Here is a 22,935-nt window from a genome sequence, read left to right as displayed (position 1 = left end):
ATAGATTGATAATAACATCTACAAAATCATTATTTTAGCGCTTATTGCGTTTTGCAATCGATCCTCTTCATATCTTTCTGTAATACATCAATTAAAAATTGTTGTAGGGTATACTGTGTAAGGGGAGGTAACTCTAAAGTAACCGCAAAAATAACGCGGTTATTCAGTTCATAGGTTAATAAAATCTGTACTTGACTAAGTATTGTGGTTGATACAATGGAGTAAATACTGCGTTTCCGTTAGTTGCAATAGATCCCCATACAGAAAAAAATTGAATACATTATAGAGAACGAGTGTACTTTTGGAGTGCACTGTCTGAGTGAATGATGATGGAGCCCTGTACTATGTCTTCCGACTGAAAAATATTTTATTTTCATGTGGTTCATTTTAAGGCTCACTGCCAAGCTATGAGTGTCCAGTCCTGCCAGCATTGTCTGTAGCTGATCTGTGATTTAGGTGTTGAGGATAATGTCATCTGTGAATTGGTAGTGTATTAGCAGTTTGCAGTTGATGTTCACATTACCTGTCCTGTCAGTGTCTTTGATGACCATTTCTAGACATGGACCAGATACAGTAAAAGGTTTGCAGACAACAGATGAACCCATGCAGTTGCCAAGTGGTACCAAAAGTTTAGAGAAGACGACTTAGAAGGACTCCTCAATGATAGGAAGATGATTTAGTTAATTGATTTGGGTGAAGATGGAGGTGAATTGTAACTATTGCTCATATCCAACAGTCTGGCCTGTATAGGTGACACACACACACATTTAAGTATTTCTGCCTCTTATAGGCTTTAGGCCAGTAGAGTTAAGAAACACTTGACATTTGAAAGATGCCCTACAGTATTTCATTTTGTTCCTGTAGATTCTCAGTTTGTTTAAGTCTCACTAGGTTCAAATTTGTATTTCATTGTTTAAGTAGACATATTTAAAGGCATCCCAGCTGTGACCATTTCATTTTACTTTCAAGTATAGTGCATCTAGGATCACAGGAGTGATTTAAGGAGATTTAGTTGCTATTTCTTGAAGGTTTAAATACATCCTAGAGTCTTTTTCTTTAGCTCAAGAGGCTGTCTCAGAGAACCATTTGACTTTGCTGTAGCTGCACACTAAGAATGACTTTGTCTTGATTAAAAGGAAACAATTTTTCTGCTCTCGCCATCTTCCTCTCTCTGTTTTAGTATATTTCCCCCTCTTCTTCATTCTTCCTTACAGCCTATGCATATTCATTGACTTAAAGCATTCTATTTATTCTTAGGCAGCTAAAAGATCTAGACGTATCAAACGGCAAGTTCAGTTACGCAAAACCATTAACTGGGGCAGCTTCGATGATGGTTTCCCAAACATTTTCATTTCTGATGTTAAATACATGGCAGGCAAAGATGGTAAGTATTTACATCAAATTATTAGTTTGTTGACTCATTACCTAAATAGGCTCAGGTGGAATCTGTCTTTGTTTTGTTAATTCAGGTTTACTACATTTCACACTGTACAGAGCACAGATTCTTTCTTAATACCTTCCAGTTATGTTGTTGAGAAGTAGTGAGGAAGAGAAGCTAGCATAAGAACTACCTAGTATGTATAAAAGTAAAAAGTAAAGACCCCTTTCAGTCATGAATGACCATGGGATTGCCCTAGAAAGTTCCCTTCCAAGGCACAAGTCCAGGCAAAGCTGTTTATTTAAAACCAGAGTCACCCATGCATACCAGTCTCCTCTCTCCATGCCATTGAGGATATCCAAGGAAAAGGCAAAGGCCAAACAACTTGGCACCAGTGACATCACAACTCATTTCTACAGCTGGTCGAACTGGGGCAACCTGAAATAAAGTGTCTTGCTCAAGAACACAACACAGCCCAGTCTGGGAATCAAACTTGCTACCTCATCATTATGAGCCCAACACTCTAACCACTAAGCCATGTGCTTTTGTGCCTAGTAGGTATACAAGCACAAATAATAAGCCTCATGAAACAGTGTTTCCAAATGGATTGAAGCATAAGGAATCCTTGTCTGATACAACATGGCTTTCATCTCCCTAATATTAATACATCACTTTCTTTTATCAACCATTTGCCAGTTGACCAGATGAAAATCATATCAGATATTGTTGTTGTTTAGCCTCAGGTCAAACTATAATGGAAGTTTATGTAGCCATGACCATCCTATCTTTTACAGCGTGTGTAGAAATAAATTATTTAATGTGTTCTATCATTACAGAAGGTGGTATGGGGTGATTTGGGGGAGATTTGCCTGCTACCTTTAGCAGGTTGAGTGACCAAGTAGAAGGCTGCCATGTTGGCTCATGTATATTAGAATTCATATCTGTGAGAAACATGCTTGAAATATATTAATCTGGCTATGATTTATCTGTAATTGATTTTGTTCTGTTCAAATAAAACCCATATTGGGAGCATTGCTCACATATCTGAGATTGTGATGCTACCACTGGATGTACATACATCCCAGATCACATCCAAATAGAACCATCTAGCTGAATGGCAAACATTCTCTTACCAGCATGATTCAGTCATTAGCTCACAGGTGCATTTTTTCTCTGTTCCTTTTGTGACAATCACAATGGCTTTTGCTTTTATGAACTAAATAGTTGTAAACCCACTCCAACCAGGCTCACCCAACACACCTGTCCCTATTTTTCTCAGCACCCCTACTATATCTTTATTCTCAGATCAAGTAGTAAAGACTTTGAAAAATCATCCCTTTCTGGAACTAGTCATCTAGAATTCCCCTCCTTTTCATTTGTATTGTTCTTAAAACATTGCATGTATAAGTGTGTACCCTTGTCTAGATATCATGTGATCTGACTGGCTCCCGTGCCGGTGGCATGTAAAAAGCACCATCTGAATGTGGTTGATGCCAGTGCCCCCTGTGCTGGTGGCATTTAAAAAGCACCATCTGCACGTGGTTGATGCCAGTACTGCCTGACTGACTCCTGTGTCAGTGACGCACAAAAAGCACACACTACATTCTCAGAGTGGTTGGCATTGGGAGGGGCATCCAGCTGTTGAAACCATGCCAGATGAGATTGGAGCCTGGTGCAACCTACTGGCTTGCCAATCCTCAGTCAAGCTGTCCAACTCATGCCAGAATGGACAGTGGACGGTAAATGATGGTGGTTGTAAATGAGCATCATTGTCATATAAGTAAGGTTGTTTGTTTCTTGTCTTCCATGAGAAACATGTTTGGCCATGGGAAAATATTACCTTGCTTGGAAACAGGTGGGAGTTGGTGATAGAAAGGGTATCTGGCTGTAAAAAATCTCTCAACAAATTCCGCTTAACCCATGCTAGTATGGAAGAATGGACAGCAAATGATGATGATGGCTAGGATGAGGATGGTCGTCATGCAGAAAATGAAACTTAACATCAACTACATTTAAGGTCACTAAATGGTCATAAGGACTTTACTCCAACAAAATATAAAAATAAATAATCTTACTGGCATTCGAGAAATTTTTTGAAATGTATAGCATATTAGCTAAGCCATGGGGAACTGGGATACAGTTGGCTATATTCAGCTTTAATATATTAGCAAATACAATTATAGTCTTTGTTGTCAACCTCAAATATTACATGACTTACTAGATTATTCAAACCTACATCTGAATAATATTTTTTTTTTCAGTTGAATTTTCAAGTTGTGCTTGTCCAGTAATGCAAAGAAAATAAATGTAAATTGTTAATAGAGGAGTTTGAGAAAAACTGCCAAGTCAGTTTGGTTCATATTTCATTGATGGTATTATATTGTTTGCAGAGGTCACTTAACTCACAAATGTCATAATACATTTTAATGTCAGGTAATGTAAGCAAGTTACAGTAGGAGTGGTATTGTAATCTATATATATATCTATAAAACAAAGGAGATGTGTGTGTAGTACATATGCATTTCTGCAGTTTTCAACTGATTTTCACCAAACTTTGCACACACATTACTTATGTGCCAAGAATGGTCATGCACTACAACATTTTACCCAGAGCCCCCATGTAAAGAAAGAAACCAAGAAAAACGGTATTTTACATGGGTTTTTCTCAAAAAACTTCTGCAGTTTTCAACTGATTCCCTCCCTTTTCTCTCTCTGTATTTTTCTCCTCTCTCTTTTCTTAGTCTCTGTTTCTGTTGCTTACACATATTCTATCTCACCCTCTGTAACAGTTCCTCTCTTTTAGTCTGTTTGTTTCTTCCACTCTCTAACTCACTCACACACTAACTTCTGTCTACAAATTGTCTTCCGTGTATTTCAATTAGCCATGCCTAAAAATCTATTATGGTTTTTGTATGTTCTCCCTGAAAAATAATTTAGTTATTTTTCATTTTTGTTCACCCAGAGTGTTTAAATTCAGTTTTGCCAAATTTGCCTAAAAATTGACTTCAGTGTATTTTAATTTTGTCGTGTGTAAATATCTTTGTTTTTACAGTATTTCTACAGTCTCCCAACAACATTACTTGTTTAAAACTTTTTGCACTCCATTTATTTAAATACACTATTTACACTTCTTCCTCTATCAAAAAGCATTGTGTGTGCAATTGTGCATGCATACAAATGTCCACTATGGGCTACATACAGCCAGTAAGATTTTATTACTAACTAATGAGATTTCAACCACGCCTCTGAGCGATCATGCATTTGAAAAAGTTGTCCTAAAGCAGCTCAAATTTTTTCACTCAGGCTATTTTCTTCTACAGCTTTATATGCTCAAAAGGGGTTTGTATGTTCTGTCTACCAATTGACTTCCTTGGAGTTTATACACACACACACACACACACAAGCATATCTGTGTATGTATGTGTGTGTGTGCATATATATGAAGCAACAACGTTTAGTATTAAATTATGTCTAAATGTATATCATCCAAACTGATAGCATGTGTTGGAGGCTGCCATGCTTCCCACACAAGTGGCACTGTGAACTCTCTTAGATACCCTATTTTTTGGGATTTTCTGGAGACGGATGCACATCTTATGCAGTCTGGATCAGAGCTTTCAAATGTCCTGCACTAACCGCCACCAATCAAACCACTTCAACTCCAGCTTTTCGACATCATCCCAATTCATCCACTGACCCTGCTGTGTTTGTTGCGCTGCGTGACACAGATGCCTCTCACTTTCCAGCTGCTTTACTTGTTGTTAACGTAGCTTCCACTGTTCTTGTTCACTTGACTGAGACCACAACCGCTCTCTCTTGACAAGCCCCACACCAGCCCTACCATCTATCATCACTCCATGCACTTCAGCATGCTGGACCATCTCATCAAGCTGCTACATCACCTCAGTGACCTTCCACTTCATACCAGTGTTCAAATCTGGTGGATTGTCTTGGATCACAGTGTCCCTTGACTCAGACGGCATTGATTGCAGACGCACCTTAGAGACCTTGTACTCCTCCACTAGTGATGTCAGAGGCAACTGGAGCATACCCTGGTTGCCATAAAGGGTGATAGATGAAAGGCACTTCGAAAGGCCAACCACTTCCTTACCATCTTATTGATCTTATGTTCAATTGTTTCAATCCTTGTTAGAGAAACTTCATACACAGTTATGGGCCACAACAGTCTTGGGAGCAACCCAAAATGTATGCACCACACCTTGAACTTCCCTGGCAAACTTGCTTGATCAGTGCTTTTTAACCCTGTCTCTGCCCGCTTCTGCAGTTCAACACCTCGATGTCTGTCTGTAAGGGGAAAACTGTACCATCTTTCCAGGCTTTTGACTCTTTGCTCACAAATAGTTGGTATTTGCTTTCCACCGATGCTGAAGACCAAATTTGTGAGCGATCCACCCTTCAGTGAAAGAGATCTGCTCTTCTTCAGTTTAAAGGCCATCTGACTCCGGCTGATCAGTTCAGACAATCTATTCAAAATGTCTCTGGCAACATTGATATTATCCTGCACAAAGATCATCCATGAATGCCTTCAGTTTTACTTCTCCTTGGTCGAACCTATGCTCAGGCTTTAAGCTCCCCAGTATGACCTCTTTAACCAACACAAAGAGGATTAGGGAGATGGCACAACCCATTGCAGTCCCATTTTCTAGACCAATGTATTCAGTGATATACCTTGCAGCAGAGAATTGAAACATGAACTGGTCAAAGTATGTAGATAGAACGCTTTGGAGTTTCTGGGGCACACAGAAGAACTCCAAGGCTTCCTGTATCATGTTATGAGGCACAGAACCATATGCTTTTGCTAGATCCAGCCATACAACATGCAGCTCCTTACACAATGCTTTCTTCTCTTTGATCTTAGCCTCAATCATTGAGACATGCTCAAGGCATCCTGGCAACCCTGGGATATTTGCTTTCTGTATACTAGTGTCCACAAAGCCATTGGCAAGCAAGTAAGTTGTGAGCCCCTTTGCAAAGACAGTGAAGAAGACTTTTCCCTCAACATTCAACAAAGAGATAGGGCGAGACTGACCAAGTGTCACTGAGTCTTCCTCTTTGGGTATTTGACCATTGAAGTATCAAACTATGCACCTGGAGGGTTGGGTCTGTTCAGCCCTGGTAGATGTTTAAATTCAGCTCCTCTGTTGGCATCAGAATAAGTTTGCTTGAGATGGTTGTCCAGCTCTTGCTGCTGAACACTCAGCACACCACTAGTTTTCTCCTCGAACAGCCATTTAACAAAGTGAAAAGGATTTTCAGTGAAAGCTTTCCAGGCCTTTGCAGCTTCCTTCCATTTCCTGGCATGAAGCTCTGCTCTACTCAACTTCCTGATCTTCTTGTGAGTTTCACACTGGAAGATCTCAATCTCAACCTTGGAACGATCTTCTCGCAATACTGCTCATAACCTTCTTGCGTCCTTTTGAAGTTCACGGATAGCTCTTCTCCTCCAGGATTCTTTCATCTGAACTGTAGGTCTTTCAGTCAGATCATGTACACCAAAGTTCAGCACTCCATAATCACTAATCATCTCTCCCAGCACTCAGACTTTCCTGCTTGAATTACCTTTGACCATGCAGAAAGCCGCAGACAAGTCCTCGTCCATCGTAGACCATGCTTTATCAGAGGCATGAGGCCACTTTATCACTTGCTGGCCTTGAGCTGGAACTGATGTAGGGGTCTGTGGGACACTGTGGTGTTTGTCCTGGTCCCAGCACTCCAACAACTTATCTGCATTCACTGAGCAATTATCAAACCACATTTCATCTTTGTTTTATGTATGTATGTGTATATATATATATATATATATATATATATATATATATATATATATATATATATGTATACTCTTTACTTGTTTCAGTCATTTGACTGCAGCCATGCTGGAGCACCGCCTTTAGTCGAGCAAATCAACCCCGGGACTTATTCTTTGTAAGCCCAGTACTTATTCTATCGGTCTCTTTTTGCCGAACTGCTAAATGATGGGGACGTAAACACACCAGGATCGGTTGTCAAGCAATGCTAGGGGGACAAACAGAGACACACAAACACACACACACACACACACACATATATAGACATATATATATATATATATATATATATATATATATATATATATATATATATAGACATATATATATAATATATATATATATATATATACATATATATATATATATACATATATATATATACATACATATATATAGTATATATATATATATATATATATGTATATATATATAATATATATATATATATGTATATATGTATATATATGTGTATATGTATATATATGTATATATATTATATATATATGTATATATATATATATGTATGTATATGTATATATATATATATATATATATATATATATAATATATATATATATATATATATATATAAATATTTAAATAATGAGGGAGATAAATTAATATTAATTTTAATATCAATTTAAAACCAGTAGTCTAGCATACAAAAAATCTGAGAAATCAGAGAAAATTCTAATATATGTGTATATTGGCAGGGCAAGACTGCTAGGTAGTCGGCCGTATGCTAGAAATAGATCATCAACGATCAAACTACAAAGAAAGTTCTCTAGAGGAAAAATTCAGTGAACACCAGAACCAAATTTGGCGGGCAGGACAGATGAAAATTTATATAAAAAACAGAATTAATTGCATACCTCGGTTTTGGCCTTTAACAAAAGAATTACTTACATAATTCAAATGTCCGTGGCCTCATCAGTACAATCGTTCAGTGTAAATGCAATCTGAAAAACTAACCCCAGCTTTCTGTGCCAAAACAGACACGTGTTTAGTTTTACCGATTACATTAGGGATAAAATTTCAAATGTCTTAGTTCCGGCGCGCTAAAATAATTCACTGCAGTTAGTGCTTGCTACTAGAATTTGGTTCTGGTGTTCACTGAACTTTCTTTTTTCAGTTGAATTTTCAAGTTGTGCTTGTCCAGTAATGCAAAGAAAATAAATGTAAATTGTTGATAGAGGAGTTTGAGAAAAACTGCCAAGTCAGTTTGGTTCATATTTCATTGATGGTATTATATTGTTTGCAGAGGTCACTTAACTCACAAATGTCAATACATTTTAATGTCAGGTAATGTAAGCAGGTTACAGTAGGAGTGGTACTGTAATCTATATATATATCTATAAAACAAAGGAGATGTGTGTGTAGTACATATGCATTTCTGCAGTTTTCAACTGATTTTCACCAAACTTTGCACACACATTACTTTCTTTGTAGTTTGATCGTTGATGATCTATTTCTAGCATATGGCTGACTACCTAGCAGTCTTGCCCTGCCAGTATACACATATATTAGAATTTTCTCTGATTTCTCAGATTTTTTGTATGCTAGACTACTGGTTTTAAATTGATATTAAAATTAATAGTATATATATATATATATATATATATATACTCTCTCCAGCATCGCCATGAGCGGTACATCATTTGTATGATGTGGAGAATATACCGCCAACTTCGCCCAAATGACCTGAACATTAGCTTCAAGGTTCATCCAAGACTGGGACCACGGGCCATACGTCCCCTGCCCAATTCAAGATCACAGCATACATGTACACTGCAACATAATTTCTTTTCCTCAACAGGCCCTGCCCTATTTAACATTGTCCCGAAAGAGATCAAAGAGGAAAAGGATCCCATCAACTTTAAACGGAGTCTGGATAGATTCCTTCAAGGAATACCAGATAAACTACCCATAATTGGATACAACTCACCCAACAAAGACTCATTACTTGAATGGACCATAAACAAAACTTGACTTAAACAGAATTTAGATAATCCTATCAGGTGGTGCTATTAAGTTAGACATGGCCTGGACCAATCTTTGGTCGAAACATATCTAAGTTTTATCTAAGTTTTATGTATATATATGTATGTATGTATATATATGTATATATATGTATGTATATATATGTATATATATGTATGTATATATATGTATATATATGTGTGTGTATATATGTATGTATATATATGTATATGTATATAAAAACATATAATCAAAATTATCCATATCATTACTTTTTTTTCAGTCAGGAATACCCATATCACTATGTATGTCAATGGTGCTCTATTGCTATAGGTAGAAACTCCAAGCAATGTAAAATATGGCCCAAACCATGTTTACCGGCATGACAGTTAGACTTCAAAAGGTAGTTAACCATTTAATGGTTTTAGTAAATTTAGGCAGAAAAAGTAAGCATTATACTGTTCAGCATAAATAAAAGTCAACTTCATTGTATTTAAGCCATTATTTTTTTCTGTAAAAACCTTTTCTGACATTAAATAAGTCAACTTCAAGTATGAATGTTTACGTTTTGTATGTCTTTTTGCAAAAAAAAAAAAAAAAAATTCAAAGGAATTCTATAAACGATCTACTTATGTAATTTATACACTCCTTAAAGTTTATTTTTATTTTTGCGAAAAATGTGCCTAAGTTACATGGGTTTTTACGGTAATAACCTATCATGCAGTACTGCAGCTACTTACACTAGTGAGTTGTTCTTATATTGCAGTATCTATTTACAGCTAGATAGACTGAGCTGTTTAAGCCAAACAGCTGTTAAGCTAAGCACTTACTTTGTCATTTTAGTCTGTGAAACTTTCTTAATCCTTGAAAAACCAATATACGGTCAAAATTCCAGGCAGCTATTTTATATATTAAGTTTATTTTTGTTTGTTTTCAGCAAAATTTCCTTTATCATTTTTGTAGTTCTTATACATAAATCATTTTCTTATTTCAGTCATTTTCCTTGGCAGTTTCCACTCACCTGAGATCATATTTGAACAACTTTCCGTTCTTTATATGTTTCCAAGGTAGGCATCAACATAGTTTGCTAATTAACCAATAAAAATATCTTTTGTGACCTTTAATGGGTTGTTGAATTATCACCATGTGTTGTGGCTGGATTTGCCAGGAGAAATAGTAAGAAAAGCAGAATAGTTCAACCAGGAACTGAACCTTAGTTGCAAACTTAAATAAGCAGCTACAGTGTAGTAGAGCCAGTCTAGCCATTTAATAACACACAGCACTGTTAAATTTATCTTAAATTTAAATTAATTTTAAAGGAAGTTAGCATATTTGGTCACACAACTAAAGCCTAGTCACTGATACAGTTCCACTGCAACTCTGTCAGTGGCCAGGTTGCAGTTGGGCAACAAAACCTTTTCACACACATGCATACACACACATACCATCAGTTTTCCATGCCGGCATGGGTTAGACAGTTTGACTGGAGCTGGTAAACCCAAAAGCTGTATCAGGATCCAATCTGATTTTAGCTTGGTTTCTATGGCTGGATGCCCTTCTTAATGCCAATGACTCCATAGAGTGTAGTGGATGTCTTTTATATGTCACCAGCACAGGTACCTTTTGCGTGTCACCAGCATGGGTGTCATTTATGTATGCCCTGCATGAGTGCCTCACTAGCATGAAATAAATTTAACACGTGGTCTTAAATCAAGTCACTTGCTAGATAAGTACAACTCTGAAGTTACAAACTTGGTTGATTGAGAACTTAACACCAACCAGTCAATGATTCAATGGTGCCAATTCAGAAGACAATTGAGGCCCAACAATCAAAAGGAGCTCAGCTACTTTGCCTCCATGAGGCCCAACATTTGAAAAGTGCTTTTTACATGCCACTAGCATGGGTGCCAGTTATGTAACACCAGCATCAGCTGTGACTATGATTTCACTTGGCTTGATGGGTCTTCTTAAGCACAGCATATCACCAAAGGTCTAGGTCACTAGTCATTGTCTCTGTGAGGCCCAATGTTTGAAGATCATACTTCAGCACCCCGTCCCTTATCTTCCTGGTTCTACCTCTACCACAGGTTCCCTGCAGAGTTAGAGATCAGCACTTCTTTACACAGCTGTCCTCATCCATATACATCACATGACTATACCAGTGCAGTTGTCTCTCTTGCACACCACATCTGATGCTTCTTGTGCCCAACTTTTCTCTCAAGATGCTTACACTCTCGAACATGCTAACTGACATTGGAAATCCAACAAAGCATACTGGCTTCATTTCTTTCAAGTCTATGCATGTCCTCAGCTGTCACAGCCCATGTTTCACTGCCATGTAACATAGTTGTTTGCACACAGACATCATACATCATTTATATTTTATAGATATCAAGATTTCTTTTCTGATTCCCCTACTAATTAAAACCCTCTCTTGATGATTAGATTCTCTGTATTTTCTTTTGTAGATATCGTGCAAGGTCATTCCATTTTCTGTTGCCATATTTTCCTACTGGAACAATGGAACGAGTTGAGAATGAGGGTGAAATACCTACAGCAAAGGTAAACACTTATTTTTTTTAGTTATGATAAGCACCATTTTTTTAAATGATAATAATTAAAGAGTGAATGATTAAATGCATTCCAGGTATAACAATACCATCCTTTTTGTATTACTCGGGCTACATTGTTCAATGCGTTGCCCATTTTCTAAGGTGATAGAACGTAATTTGAAACAGTTTTGACTACTCTTTCTAGCAAAGTGTGCAATCATAGAGAAGCTGGCTTAGTAACAGATAATCTCTCTCTATATAAAATTCTTTGTCTCTCTGTCTGTCTGTTCCCTATGCATTCTCAAATGGCACCACCAAATCAAATCAAATTGTACAAGGTAATACTATTACACCCCACGAGTATCAACATGTAATTTTTATTTTCATTTGGATTAAAACAATATAATATTTTCTTGAAAATAATCTTTCTATAGTAATCTATAGTACAGGACATTTTATACCACCACAACGACGTCAGATTTTGTATATGAGTGTGTGTGTGTCTGTCAGTGTGTTTGCGCATTCATTATATACAACATAGTAAAGAACATTTTATACCATGACAACAATGACACATTTTGTATATGTGTATGTGTGTGTGTGTGTGTGTTTGCGTGTTCATTATGTATGTGATAGTAAAGGACATTTTCTACCACCACCATGACACATTTTGTATATCAGTGTATATGTGTTTGTCAGTGTGTGTGTTTGCACATTCATTATACACCACGTGCTAAAACACATTTTATACCACCACCATGACAATGACACATTTTGTATATGTGTATGTATGTGTCTGAGTGTGTGTGTGTGTGTTTGCACATTCATTACATAAGTATATGTCTGTGTGTGTCTGTCTTGGTATATGTCTGTGTTAGTGTATGTCTGTGTCAGTGTATGTGTGATTGTCAATTACACTGATGTAAACTGGCTATGTGAAAGAGCTGTACTAGCTCCAGCTAATGAAATGGTTCATAAACTCAATCATGAACTTCTTCAAAAGTTAACAGATACATCAGAAATGATTTTTCCATCAATTCACACAACAGTTAATCAAGATTAGGCTGTTCAATACCCTGTTGAATTTCTGAAAACACTTAAACCCATTGGGATGCCACAGCATAACTTGACACTAAAGTTGGATGCCCCCATTATGTTGCTTAGGAATCTTAACCCACTTTGCCTGTGTAATGGAACTCACTTCATTGTTACTTCCATGAAGCCCCCTATTCAACAGGCAACAATCATAACAGGTAATCACAAAGAAGAAAATGTCTTTATTCCAAAATTTCCTCTCATACCCACAGATGTTCCATTTGATTTGAAAAGGTTTCAGTTTCCAGTCAAACTGGTATTTCAATTAACAAATCTCAGGGTCAGTCCCTCAAGGTAGTTGGACTTCATTTCTCTACTACATGCTTCTCCCAGGGCCAACTCTATGTTGGTTGCTCATAAGTTCGAAGCAGCAACAATTTATTCATTTGGACACCAACAAAAAATTACACAATGAATATTGTTTACCCTGTGGTGTTTCAAAATCGACAGATTTTCAGTTCGAAATTCTATTATCATTACAATTTGGATATTTTTAAAAATAAAAATATAGATATTTTGAAATAATTATTAGAAAAAGATATATATCTTCATATTTATTGTTTACTAATCTGAATAAGAACAGCACTAACTGGGCAATGCCAGGTAAATCAGCTAGTAGTTTAATAAGATGAAAGACAGAAATATATTTACCTTGTTCTATTAAAACAATAATCCTGTATCTCTCACATTTTCTATATTTATGAATAAAAAACAGAAGAGATGTGTGTTATACTTTAAATATAAAACCTTATCTGCGAATTTATAATTGTTTTTCTATTTACAACAGACTTTGGCCAGCCTAATGTCTCATATTCCATTTACTACAAAAGGACCAGCACAGATAACAATATTTGACATCCATGCCCTTCAGGAACGCTTTTACTTTTCTGACACGGTCATTCCAAGGTAAAACTGATGATTTAAAAAAAAATTCCAATTAATAGCATTGTTTAAAGAACAAATAATTATTAGTACCTACATTCAGGTGTAGATCTGATATAGTAATAAGATGGTGTAAAGTGAAAACAATGTTGGAAAATAAAGGATATGAACAACCTTTATTGTCTAAATTTATAGAACAATGTGAATATACACAGGCACATACATTTTGTTTTAACAGAGACAGTTTTTTTTTTATAACTGTATAGCCTACTTGTTGCCAACCATTGTCTGTTTCCAAACAAGGTAACATTTTCCCATTCCCCTTTTTGTGTCCATAGCTTATACCGGGTACATCGTATGGGGTTTCTACTCATGCCTTTTCTACAGATCAGGGCCATCGCCCTGAAGTAGGTTATGAATTGACAGCCTTCTTACTTACTAAGACTTTTGGTTTTGGCTAAGTTAAGCCTAAGGCCCTTTCAGTGTGCCTACATTTAGAGTGCCAACTCTGAAAACTGGGAAAGAGATATGGGAGGTAACACATGAAGGAGAGATATTATTCAGTATCTGAAAAGAAGGATCCCGTGAACATTTGGTAACAGGCATCATAATAGTTGTTCTTGCTTTTAACCTACTGTCATTCAGACATGTTAGAGTTGTTAAAGATGTTACCTCTATTGGGGGTGGGGGTGAGGAAGCATTGTATATGAAAGTGTTTGGGGTGTTGTAAAATATAAGCGTTATGGGCCTTGTGGGAGAAGCGTTATTGATGCTGCAGAAAAAAGGAAAAAAATTTTCATATATATATATATATATATATATATATATATATATATATATATATATATATATATATATAATATGTATGTGTGTGTGTGTGTATATATATGTATGTGTGTGTGTATATATATGTATGTGTGTGTGTGTGTGTGTATATATATATATATATATTTATATACACACATATGTATATGTGTCCCACCCATGCTAGCCTGGAACACAGGCGTTAAATGATGATGATGATGATGATGATATTGTATATGTGTGTATATATATATATACAGGGTGCAATGGGTAAATTGTCACCATTTTATATCTTTAATTTCGCTCATGTGCATTGTTTGTTTTTGATTTTGTTGACTACACAGTATAGTAGGGTCAGTTGGGCACCATCTGTGAGAAAAACAACACCATGATGCAATTCACTCTACCAGAAATATTGGAAGCAAAATGCTGTACTGCTTGGCATCTGTGGCGGAAGTTGCAATGTGAACATTTCTGAGTGTCAATCTGAAGACAGATATCTCCAAAACATGTAGAGAGAGTGGTAAAAATTAAACATCCATTCAACAGCTTGAAAGTAATCTGCTGTATTGGGAGCAGTGTGTAAAGTTGGAATTTTCAGTTACATTAGAACATTCACAAAATATACATACATTCATTCTAAATTTAAAACTCAACTATTTTGTTTTGTTTCTTTCTTCACAGACTGGAGTCTGCCATTCCTTTGGTGAAACTTGAATTGGAGAATGTGTTTGGCTCTAATAACTACACAGTAGCTTTCCCAGATGATGGTGCCTGCAAACGCTTTCAACGTTATTTTCCCAATGCAGACACCATAATCTGCAACAAGACGCGAAATGGTTCAAAAAGAATTGTTCAAATTAAAGATGGTAGGTCCTTTAATTTACACAGATAAGAAGAAAGAACAGGGAAATGGCTGTGTATGGAAAGGATACTAGAGTAAACTTCCTTAAATGTACAATATGTTCTGGGCGAGTTTATGAAAAATGTAGTGGTTTGTGAGGTTAACTAATTTGGCAGCTACATTTAAGTGAAGGTCACTGTGCATGCAATCATGTGCTGCCATCTGTTGGTGCACTACAGAACTAGTCAAGGAACTTTTCCACTTTGTATTTTGTCAAATAGGAAGCATTGAATGGAAAAGGTTGCTCAGACTGAGTGATGGTGACTACTGTCAGATGTACATTGAAGAAGTTTCAGGAATTTAATAGTGTGCTAAAGAGAGGAATGATGCTAAAACTGAGAGAAAAATGTATACTGAATGGGTGAGGTGTGTTCTGACTTATGGAAATGAAACACAAGTAATAAATGTGGAGTAACTAAGAAACCTGAAAAGAATGAAAATGAAAATGTTTCAGTGGTTGAGTGAAGTATCTTGGAGAAAAAGAGGTTGATTAATAATAAATTGCAGAGCATGATGAGATCAGAAGCAGCAGTGAATGTTGTGAAGAAAAATGGGATGGGACGGCTGAGTCATCTGCTGAGAAAGGATTGAAATAAGTGGGCAGCAAAAATCAACAAAATGAAAGTGGAACAAAATAGCAGTGGGAAAATACTGTGAAATACATGCTAAAGCTGATGGAGGAGGAAATGAAAGCAAGGGGGTTGCTGAAGGGAATATAGAAAATAGGGCAAAATGGGGAAAATTGTAATGGTATTCACAAGGCTAACCTTTGTCAAAGAATGAAAAATGGCCTTCAAAGACTTGTTGTATGGGCATGACAATAAATATAAATATTTTCTCTTAGTTCTCTTCTGATGAACTACAACCTTTTTTTTTCTCTATTTTAAAATCGTTGGCACAGTCCTTTATTCTTGTATTTGTTCTGTTGTACACATATACAAGTGTTTCTGTTATTCTCTTCCTTTGTACACACACTGCTATTCAAAAATCCCAGTTCCCCAATCCCAACTGCCTAGACCTCCACCAACTCTTCTCATTTCTCTATCCTTCAAGAGTTGCATCTTCTTTGTCTCCTTTTTTCAACTATATCCTTACTCACTATATTGTGTGTAATATGCCTTGGTATGTTAGTTGGTATGTGTATTCATGTTTGATGTTGTATAATATATGTGTACAGATGTCTTTACCTATGTGAATTATATGTTTAAACCAAATCAAAATAGATGAACATCAATGGAATTTGTATCCTTGTGGTACCAGTGCCGGTAGCACATAAGAAAACCATCCGAACGTGACCGTAGCCAGTACCGCATCGACTGGCCTCCGTGCTGAGGACACGTAACAAACACCATCCGAGCGTGGCCGTTCGCCAGCCTCGTCTGGCACCTGTGTCGGTGGCACATAAAAACACCATCCGAGCGTGGCCGTCTGCCAGCCTCGTCTGGCACCTGTGTCGGTGGCACATAAAATCACCCACTACACTCTCGGAGTGGTTGGCGTTAGGAAGGGCATCCAGCTGTAGAAACACTGCCAGATCTGACTGGCCTGGTGCAGCCCTCGAGCTTGCCAGACCCCAGTTGAACCGTCCAACCCATGCTAGCAAGGAAAGCGGACGTTAAACGATGATGATGGTGATGATGATGATGATATACAAGTGTCAGTAGTTAAACCTTATACAAATATAAGCTACCTCTTAGTTCTCAATCACTTTAAAACAATCTTTTCCTTTTTAGTAAGATGGCCATCACTTTAGTAGTGGGTTTCTTTTACCACTAATCATAGTATGCAGCTGCCACTGTTACTAATTTTTAACACAGTTACAAGGTTTGGAATAACGAAAGAGCCATTCTTAAGCTTCACAAATAATTTAAAGTAATTAAGAGCAAGTACGCATGCTTCATGTGAAGCTGTACATGAATGTGAAAAGTTACATACAATTTCGTCTTGTCACATTCTGCATGGAAAATATGGAATAGAAAGATGTACAACAGAATTTCGTAGTACAATTGGGTTCGCTTGTAGCGTAAGAGAAATCTGTACACATGTTGTCTAACATGAAAGCTTGGCACATATGGTTGCTCCAAAAAGTCATTTTCTTTCACCTAGGCGATGTGTAGTCAAGATTTGCTGCTCTCAAATACAGATGTGCTCAGGTCAAAATTCGGTGAAGTATAGAGGGCAAAGAACTGCAGCTGTCCATTATATAGCCTCAAAGACTGGTGAAGACTTGGTGAACAAAAACCTTCCAGAACATTCTATGACGCAATAGTATTACTAAAAGGGACATAAGTCTGCTATTCATGGAAGTTTCTAGAATGTTCGCTAAGAGAGGTCACTGTGGTTTGATCCCTGACTTCTGGTGAACTGTAAATAATACGACAGAAGCTGTTTCAATTTACATCACGCTTACAGCACCCCCCTGGCAGAACCAGAGCAGTCAATAACAACAAACGAATTGTAGGTGAGAAACAGAAAAGTAAGCTAAGACACAGGTAGCAACAAGGTATATGAAAGAATGTATGCAAACAGAACAATGCAAGACATGAAGAAGATCAAAGCATGTAAACAATGCATGTGAAAAATACAAAAACATGTAACCAAGAAGGCAAAACAAACATAAGAAAAGTCTGTTTAAAGTGTACAGTTTGTTAAGTAAAAGGAAGTAAACAGTTCATGTTTATGTAAAAAAAGTTTGATCACTATGTCACACACAGTGGCAGAACTGTACTTTGGCTGCAAAAAACTGTCCAAAACCATTTACGTTGAAATCTGCTTTAGAGACTGGAACTTTTCCTTGCCTGTGCATTGTATGGCATTTCTGTTGTCTGTTTTTTTCACTTTTCTTTGCATGTCACTTTCTTTTGCAGGATCTTACCTATGTATGTACATATTTTTGAATATTGTGTATATTATATGTTAACTTGTTTCAATGTTCATACATACATGCACCACATTCTATGATTTTATTTGCTTTCTCATTGCTTCTGTAGGCTAGCACTTTCAGCCTCAGCAAGCAACTTAGAGCTCTTGCAGACTAACAACACTTTTTTCTACTGCAAGTGACTCACTGCCCTTGCAGGCAAATTCTTGGCACTGCTCATGTCTCAGCAGCCAACATATACACGCTCATGTCTCAGCAGCCAACATATACACACATATTTTTACACACACACATACACATTTTAACAAATGCACACAGCTACATATATAAAATTTTTTCTGTCAGTTTATTGCTTCATATTTTATATTCCCTTACAGGGAACCCAAAGGGAAAATCTGTCATCATAATTGATGATTTGGTTCTAACTGGAGGAACTTTGAAAGAATGTGGCAGGGTAAGTTGCGTTATTTTAAACAAATGTCTGTAAATATATCTGTTTCAAAGCCTGAATGGTGTAATTAATAGTTTTTGAAAATGGATCTATCACTAACTACGAACCTTTTAATGGGCCAACAAGAGAGCCTCTATATGATCTTTCAGTCTGCTAGAAATACCAGCTAAATTTTCTGCAAACATCATTGTACTATCTTAAAAAAGATCATTGAATGATGTATACTGTCTGAGAAAAATGGAATGATAAAGGCTGGAACATAGGTTTGATCATAGATTTACTCACACAGAACTGACCTGGGGTTAAACAATGACAGCCTTGTATAGAGGGCAGCATGGTTGTGTGATGAGCTTCTGGGTTTGATACTATTGCACAAGCACCATAATCTAAGGTTGATCAATATCTTGTAAATGGAATTTTGTAGATGAAAGTTATATTGATGTCCAGCACTCTCTCTCTTTCTCTCCCTCTCCCCTCTGAACTACCTCCATTGCCACCCTTCACCTACTCTTACCTTTATCTCATCACCTACTTCTACCTTTGTCCAGCATATGGAGTTTATACCTACTCCCTTTCTACATATCACAAAATGCCATTTTCCTTCTTACTAAAATTTTTGTTTTTTCTAGGTTCACCTTAAGACCTCTCAATTCTAGATTTAGTTTCCATGCCTAGAATTTCCTCTCTGATTTCACTTTAGATTCAGCTATGAGAATTTGACTGTCAGCATATAGGAGTTCCCATGGACAGTCAGTCTTAAGTTTCTCAGTAATGGCCTGAAGGACTACAATAAATAGGAATGGACTGAGGACAATGCATTAATGGACTCCTACCTTCACACTATGAGAGGGTGCTGAAAAGTTCCTGGCTTTAAGGGTATCACAATAAGGCCTGGTTGGAGGCCCAACCTTCCAAGTTCTTTTACAGAGCTCAGAAAAACTGAAGGACCACTGCAATGAGTGTGAATCTGAGAGGGGAATATGTTGAAAAAAATTATAATTTTCTTTTATACCAAACCAGGAACTTTTCAGTACCCCTCATAAATTTGTCACTAAAATTATTGCTGACTCTCATTTTATTTTATCTTTGTACATAGCTTGTATGTATTTATATATATATGTATACACACACACACACACGCGTGCGCTCGGTGGCATGTAAAAAGCACCACCCGAACGTGGCTGATGCCAGCGCTGCCTCGACTGGCTTCTGTGCCGGTAGCACATAAAATGCACCAATCCAATCGTGGCCGTTGCCAGCCTCGCCTGGCACGTAAAAAGCACCCACTACACTCACGGAGTGGTTGGTGTTAGGAAGGGCATCCAGCTGTAGAAACACTGCCAGATCAGACTGGGTCTGGCGCAGCCTTCTGGCTTCCCAAATCCCCGGTCAAACCGTCCAACCCATGCTAGCATGGAGAACGGACGCTAAACGATGATGATGGTGATGATATATATCTCTCTCTATATAAACAGCAGTTTGTCTGTGTGTGTTTCTGTGTGTCTGTTTGGTTGTACCCTCACTCTGACCACGGCTTTCAACCGATTCTGATGAAACTTGACACACACATAGCCCAATGTCATAATTCAAAACTAACGCAGCGAAAATTTTGAAAAGTTCCCCCAGTTCTGAAAAAAATTGATAAACTCGACATGGGGTCGAGAATCAGAAACACAAACCACAGACTGTCTAGGGGACGCAACTTGGCATTTTTAACTCTGACCTACCAATCCACTTCAGGCGTTCTCAGTTTCCTGTTAAACTCTGCTTCGCAATGTCCATCAATAAATCCCAAGGCCAAACGCTACAAGTCGCTGGGTTACAAGTTGGGCGAACAGTGCTTCGCCCACGGTCAACTCTACGTGGGCTGTTCACACGTTGGGAGGCGCAATGATGTTTTCATGTTTTCGCCCAAACGGACAGCTAGGAACATCGTATACACATTGCCGACTACAACATCGTATATACAGAAGTATTCGAGTGAAGACAAGACATTGCAACGTCCACATGCACCTTCGTTCCCTGGAGGGAAAGGACTACATTGGGATTAGTTGTTGCCTACTAGGGCCTCTTACATACCCGGGCAACGCCGGGCTATGCTGCTAGTACTTTTATAATACACAAAATATTTTAACAATTTTTTTATACAGTTCCTAATAATATTTAATTATAAAAGTATAATAGGATTTTTAAACATCAAATGGCTATGAGGGTCCATCCAAATAAAATAGGAATCAAAGAGGTCCATAGGCAAAAAATGGTTGAGAACTACTGATTTAAAGTCTTAAAGTTTTAGAGTTACCCAAACACTGTGTATAAATACATGTTTCAATCCAGTTACTTACAAAAGAATGAACTCTGGCAAGTTGATTAGTGATAGTTGCACTTCATGAAGACAAATCATGAATAGAATCTGTACAACAAAACTTAGTTTACTGAAAGTTTACCTTTATTAATGATCTGTATTAATGGGTGCTGATGAAAGAGAAAAAACTGCCGGAATATGGGATATACACTCATTACCCATTTTTCATCTTCGCTCTCATTGTTTACATCAAGCATTTTGGATACAAAACGTCATGACAAAATTAATGTTGGCTTTAATTTCTATAGAATATCTGTAGAGATAACCTTAACAAGTGATGAAAGTTTACCATTTTAGTGCCCTTTATTAAGTGTACTCGATATTGCCTTTTCTGGCATAAGATACAATAACAATTAATTTAAAAGAAAGAGACATTGTCCATTTAATCGACTGTAATATATTACAAGTACTTCTTTTAGCAGGCCCAAAGAGAGGGGAAAAGTAAAGTCTAATTCCACCCTATGTAGACAATTTGAACACAGAATATAGAAGAATGAAAGTAAAAACTGTTGCTCTTTTTCTATACAGTATAACCTCACATACTTTCAGATAATTCTAAAAGATTACTGGTTTTGTTTTCTTCAATTTCTTTTGTTATATATTTTCAGATTTTGCTTCAACATGGTGCTATTTCTATCAGTGCTTATGTAACTCATGCTGTTTTTCCTAAAGATTCTTGGAAGAATTTTGTTGACAGTGATATCTTTGATAACTTCTGGATCACAGACTCCATACCACATGCCCTTCAACTTGCTCAACATAAACCTTTCAAGCTGCTTTCCCTTTGTGATGCCATTGCTGACTGCCTTCTGGGATATGATCTGTTACCATGATCTCCTCTCACTTATCAGTAGCTATTTTTTGTCTATAAATTTATTTGCTCATCTTTAATTTATCAGACATTCTTAACCTCACACAGATTATGGAAATGAAGAAAATGTACTTAATCATCTTATAACTTTGTCATTATGTGCAAAAACATTATACTATATGTTGATACCATTATTTTGTTTGAAGTAGAAGCTATTTAAAATTTTTTTTTGTAATTATTAACTTAAAGAAAGGTGAGATTGATATAACAATTGATCAATGGTAGAATGAGATAAAATGAATCAAGGAAACAATTCTATTTAACCCATAATAAAGTGAAAAAACACAAAAGTTAAAAACATATGATTATGTGAGGTAGAATAAAAGTAATCCCCCACCCATCACATAGAATTGTGTCTGCCAACCAGTTTTTATTAGCAACTGAAGCAAATCTACTTCATGTTATGTTGAGAAAGACTTGAATGTCATCAAATGTCACCCCACTTCCCTATAACTTTGTGGTCTTGTGTCCAAATAAGATATCAGTATTTCATAACAGACATTACAGAGATGTACTTGCATAGCAAGTGATTTGATCTGAGATCATGTGCTGAAACGAAAACAATTGCAGCATCGAAGCCATTCAAGAAACACACAAAAGCCATTCAATTCACTTCAACATTTAAGTTTAATTTTTCAAAATATTTTCGTCGCTTTAAGACCGCAACCTGTTCACTGACAAAAATCCATGCTGCATTTTGGTCAGTGAACAGGTTGCGGTCTTAAAGCGACGAAAATATTTTGACAAATTAAACTTAAATGTTGAAGTGAATTGAACGGCTTTTGTGTGTTTCTTGAATGGCTTACAAACACCTTCCATGCTGCAATTGTATAACAGACATTATTTAAAATTTATATAGATATATAAGTATGGTTGGATGTACTTGATGCCCTACAATTAAACCATTCAGGTTTCAATCCTAATGTTAATTATGTTAAACT

At 36.8% G+C, this 22,935-nt stretch overlaps 1 protein-coding gene across 4 annotated transcripts in view; it reads left to right on the top strand.

Moving 5' to 3' along the window:
- LOC115209919 (ribose-phosphate pyrophosphokinase 4) overlaps positions 1-22,276 on the top strand; it is a 68,944-nt gene extending 46,668 nt beyond the window's left edge. For all 4 annotated transcript variants that reach the window (XM_036501459.1, XM_029778522.2, XM_029778521.2 and 1 more), the window contains 7 exons: positions 1,258-1,384; positions 10,184-10,256; positions 11,658-11,751; positions 13,624-13,742; positions 15,207-15,391; positions 18,685-18,761; positions 21,732-22,276. In XM_036501459.1, the coding sequence (XP_036357352.1) occupies positions 1,258-1,384; positions 10,184-10,256; positions 11,658-11,751; positions 13,624-13,742; positions 15,207-15,391; positions 18,685-18,761; positions 21,732-21,956 (900 nt within the window). In that variant the 3' untranslated portion in view covers positions 21,957-22,276. The remainder of the gene's footprint in view (positions 1-1,257; positions 1,385-10,183; positions 10,257-11,657; positions 11,752-13,623; positions 13,743-15,206; positions 15,392-18,684; positions 18,762-21,731) is intronic.
- Positions 22,277-22,935: the final 659 nt, after the last annotated feature.

Source organism: Octopus sinensis, linkage group LG3 (genome assembly GCF_006345805.1).
Source record: "Octopus sinensis linkage group LG3, ASM634580v1, whole genome shotgun sequence".
NCBI classification, from domain to species: Eukaryota; Metazoa; Mollusca; class Cephalopoda; order Octopoda; family Octopodidae; genus Octopus; species Octopus sinensis.
This window is presented reverse-complemented; position numbering and strand designations above follow the sequence as displayed.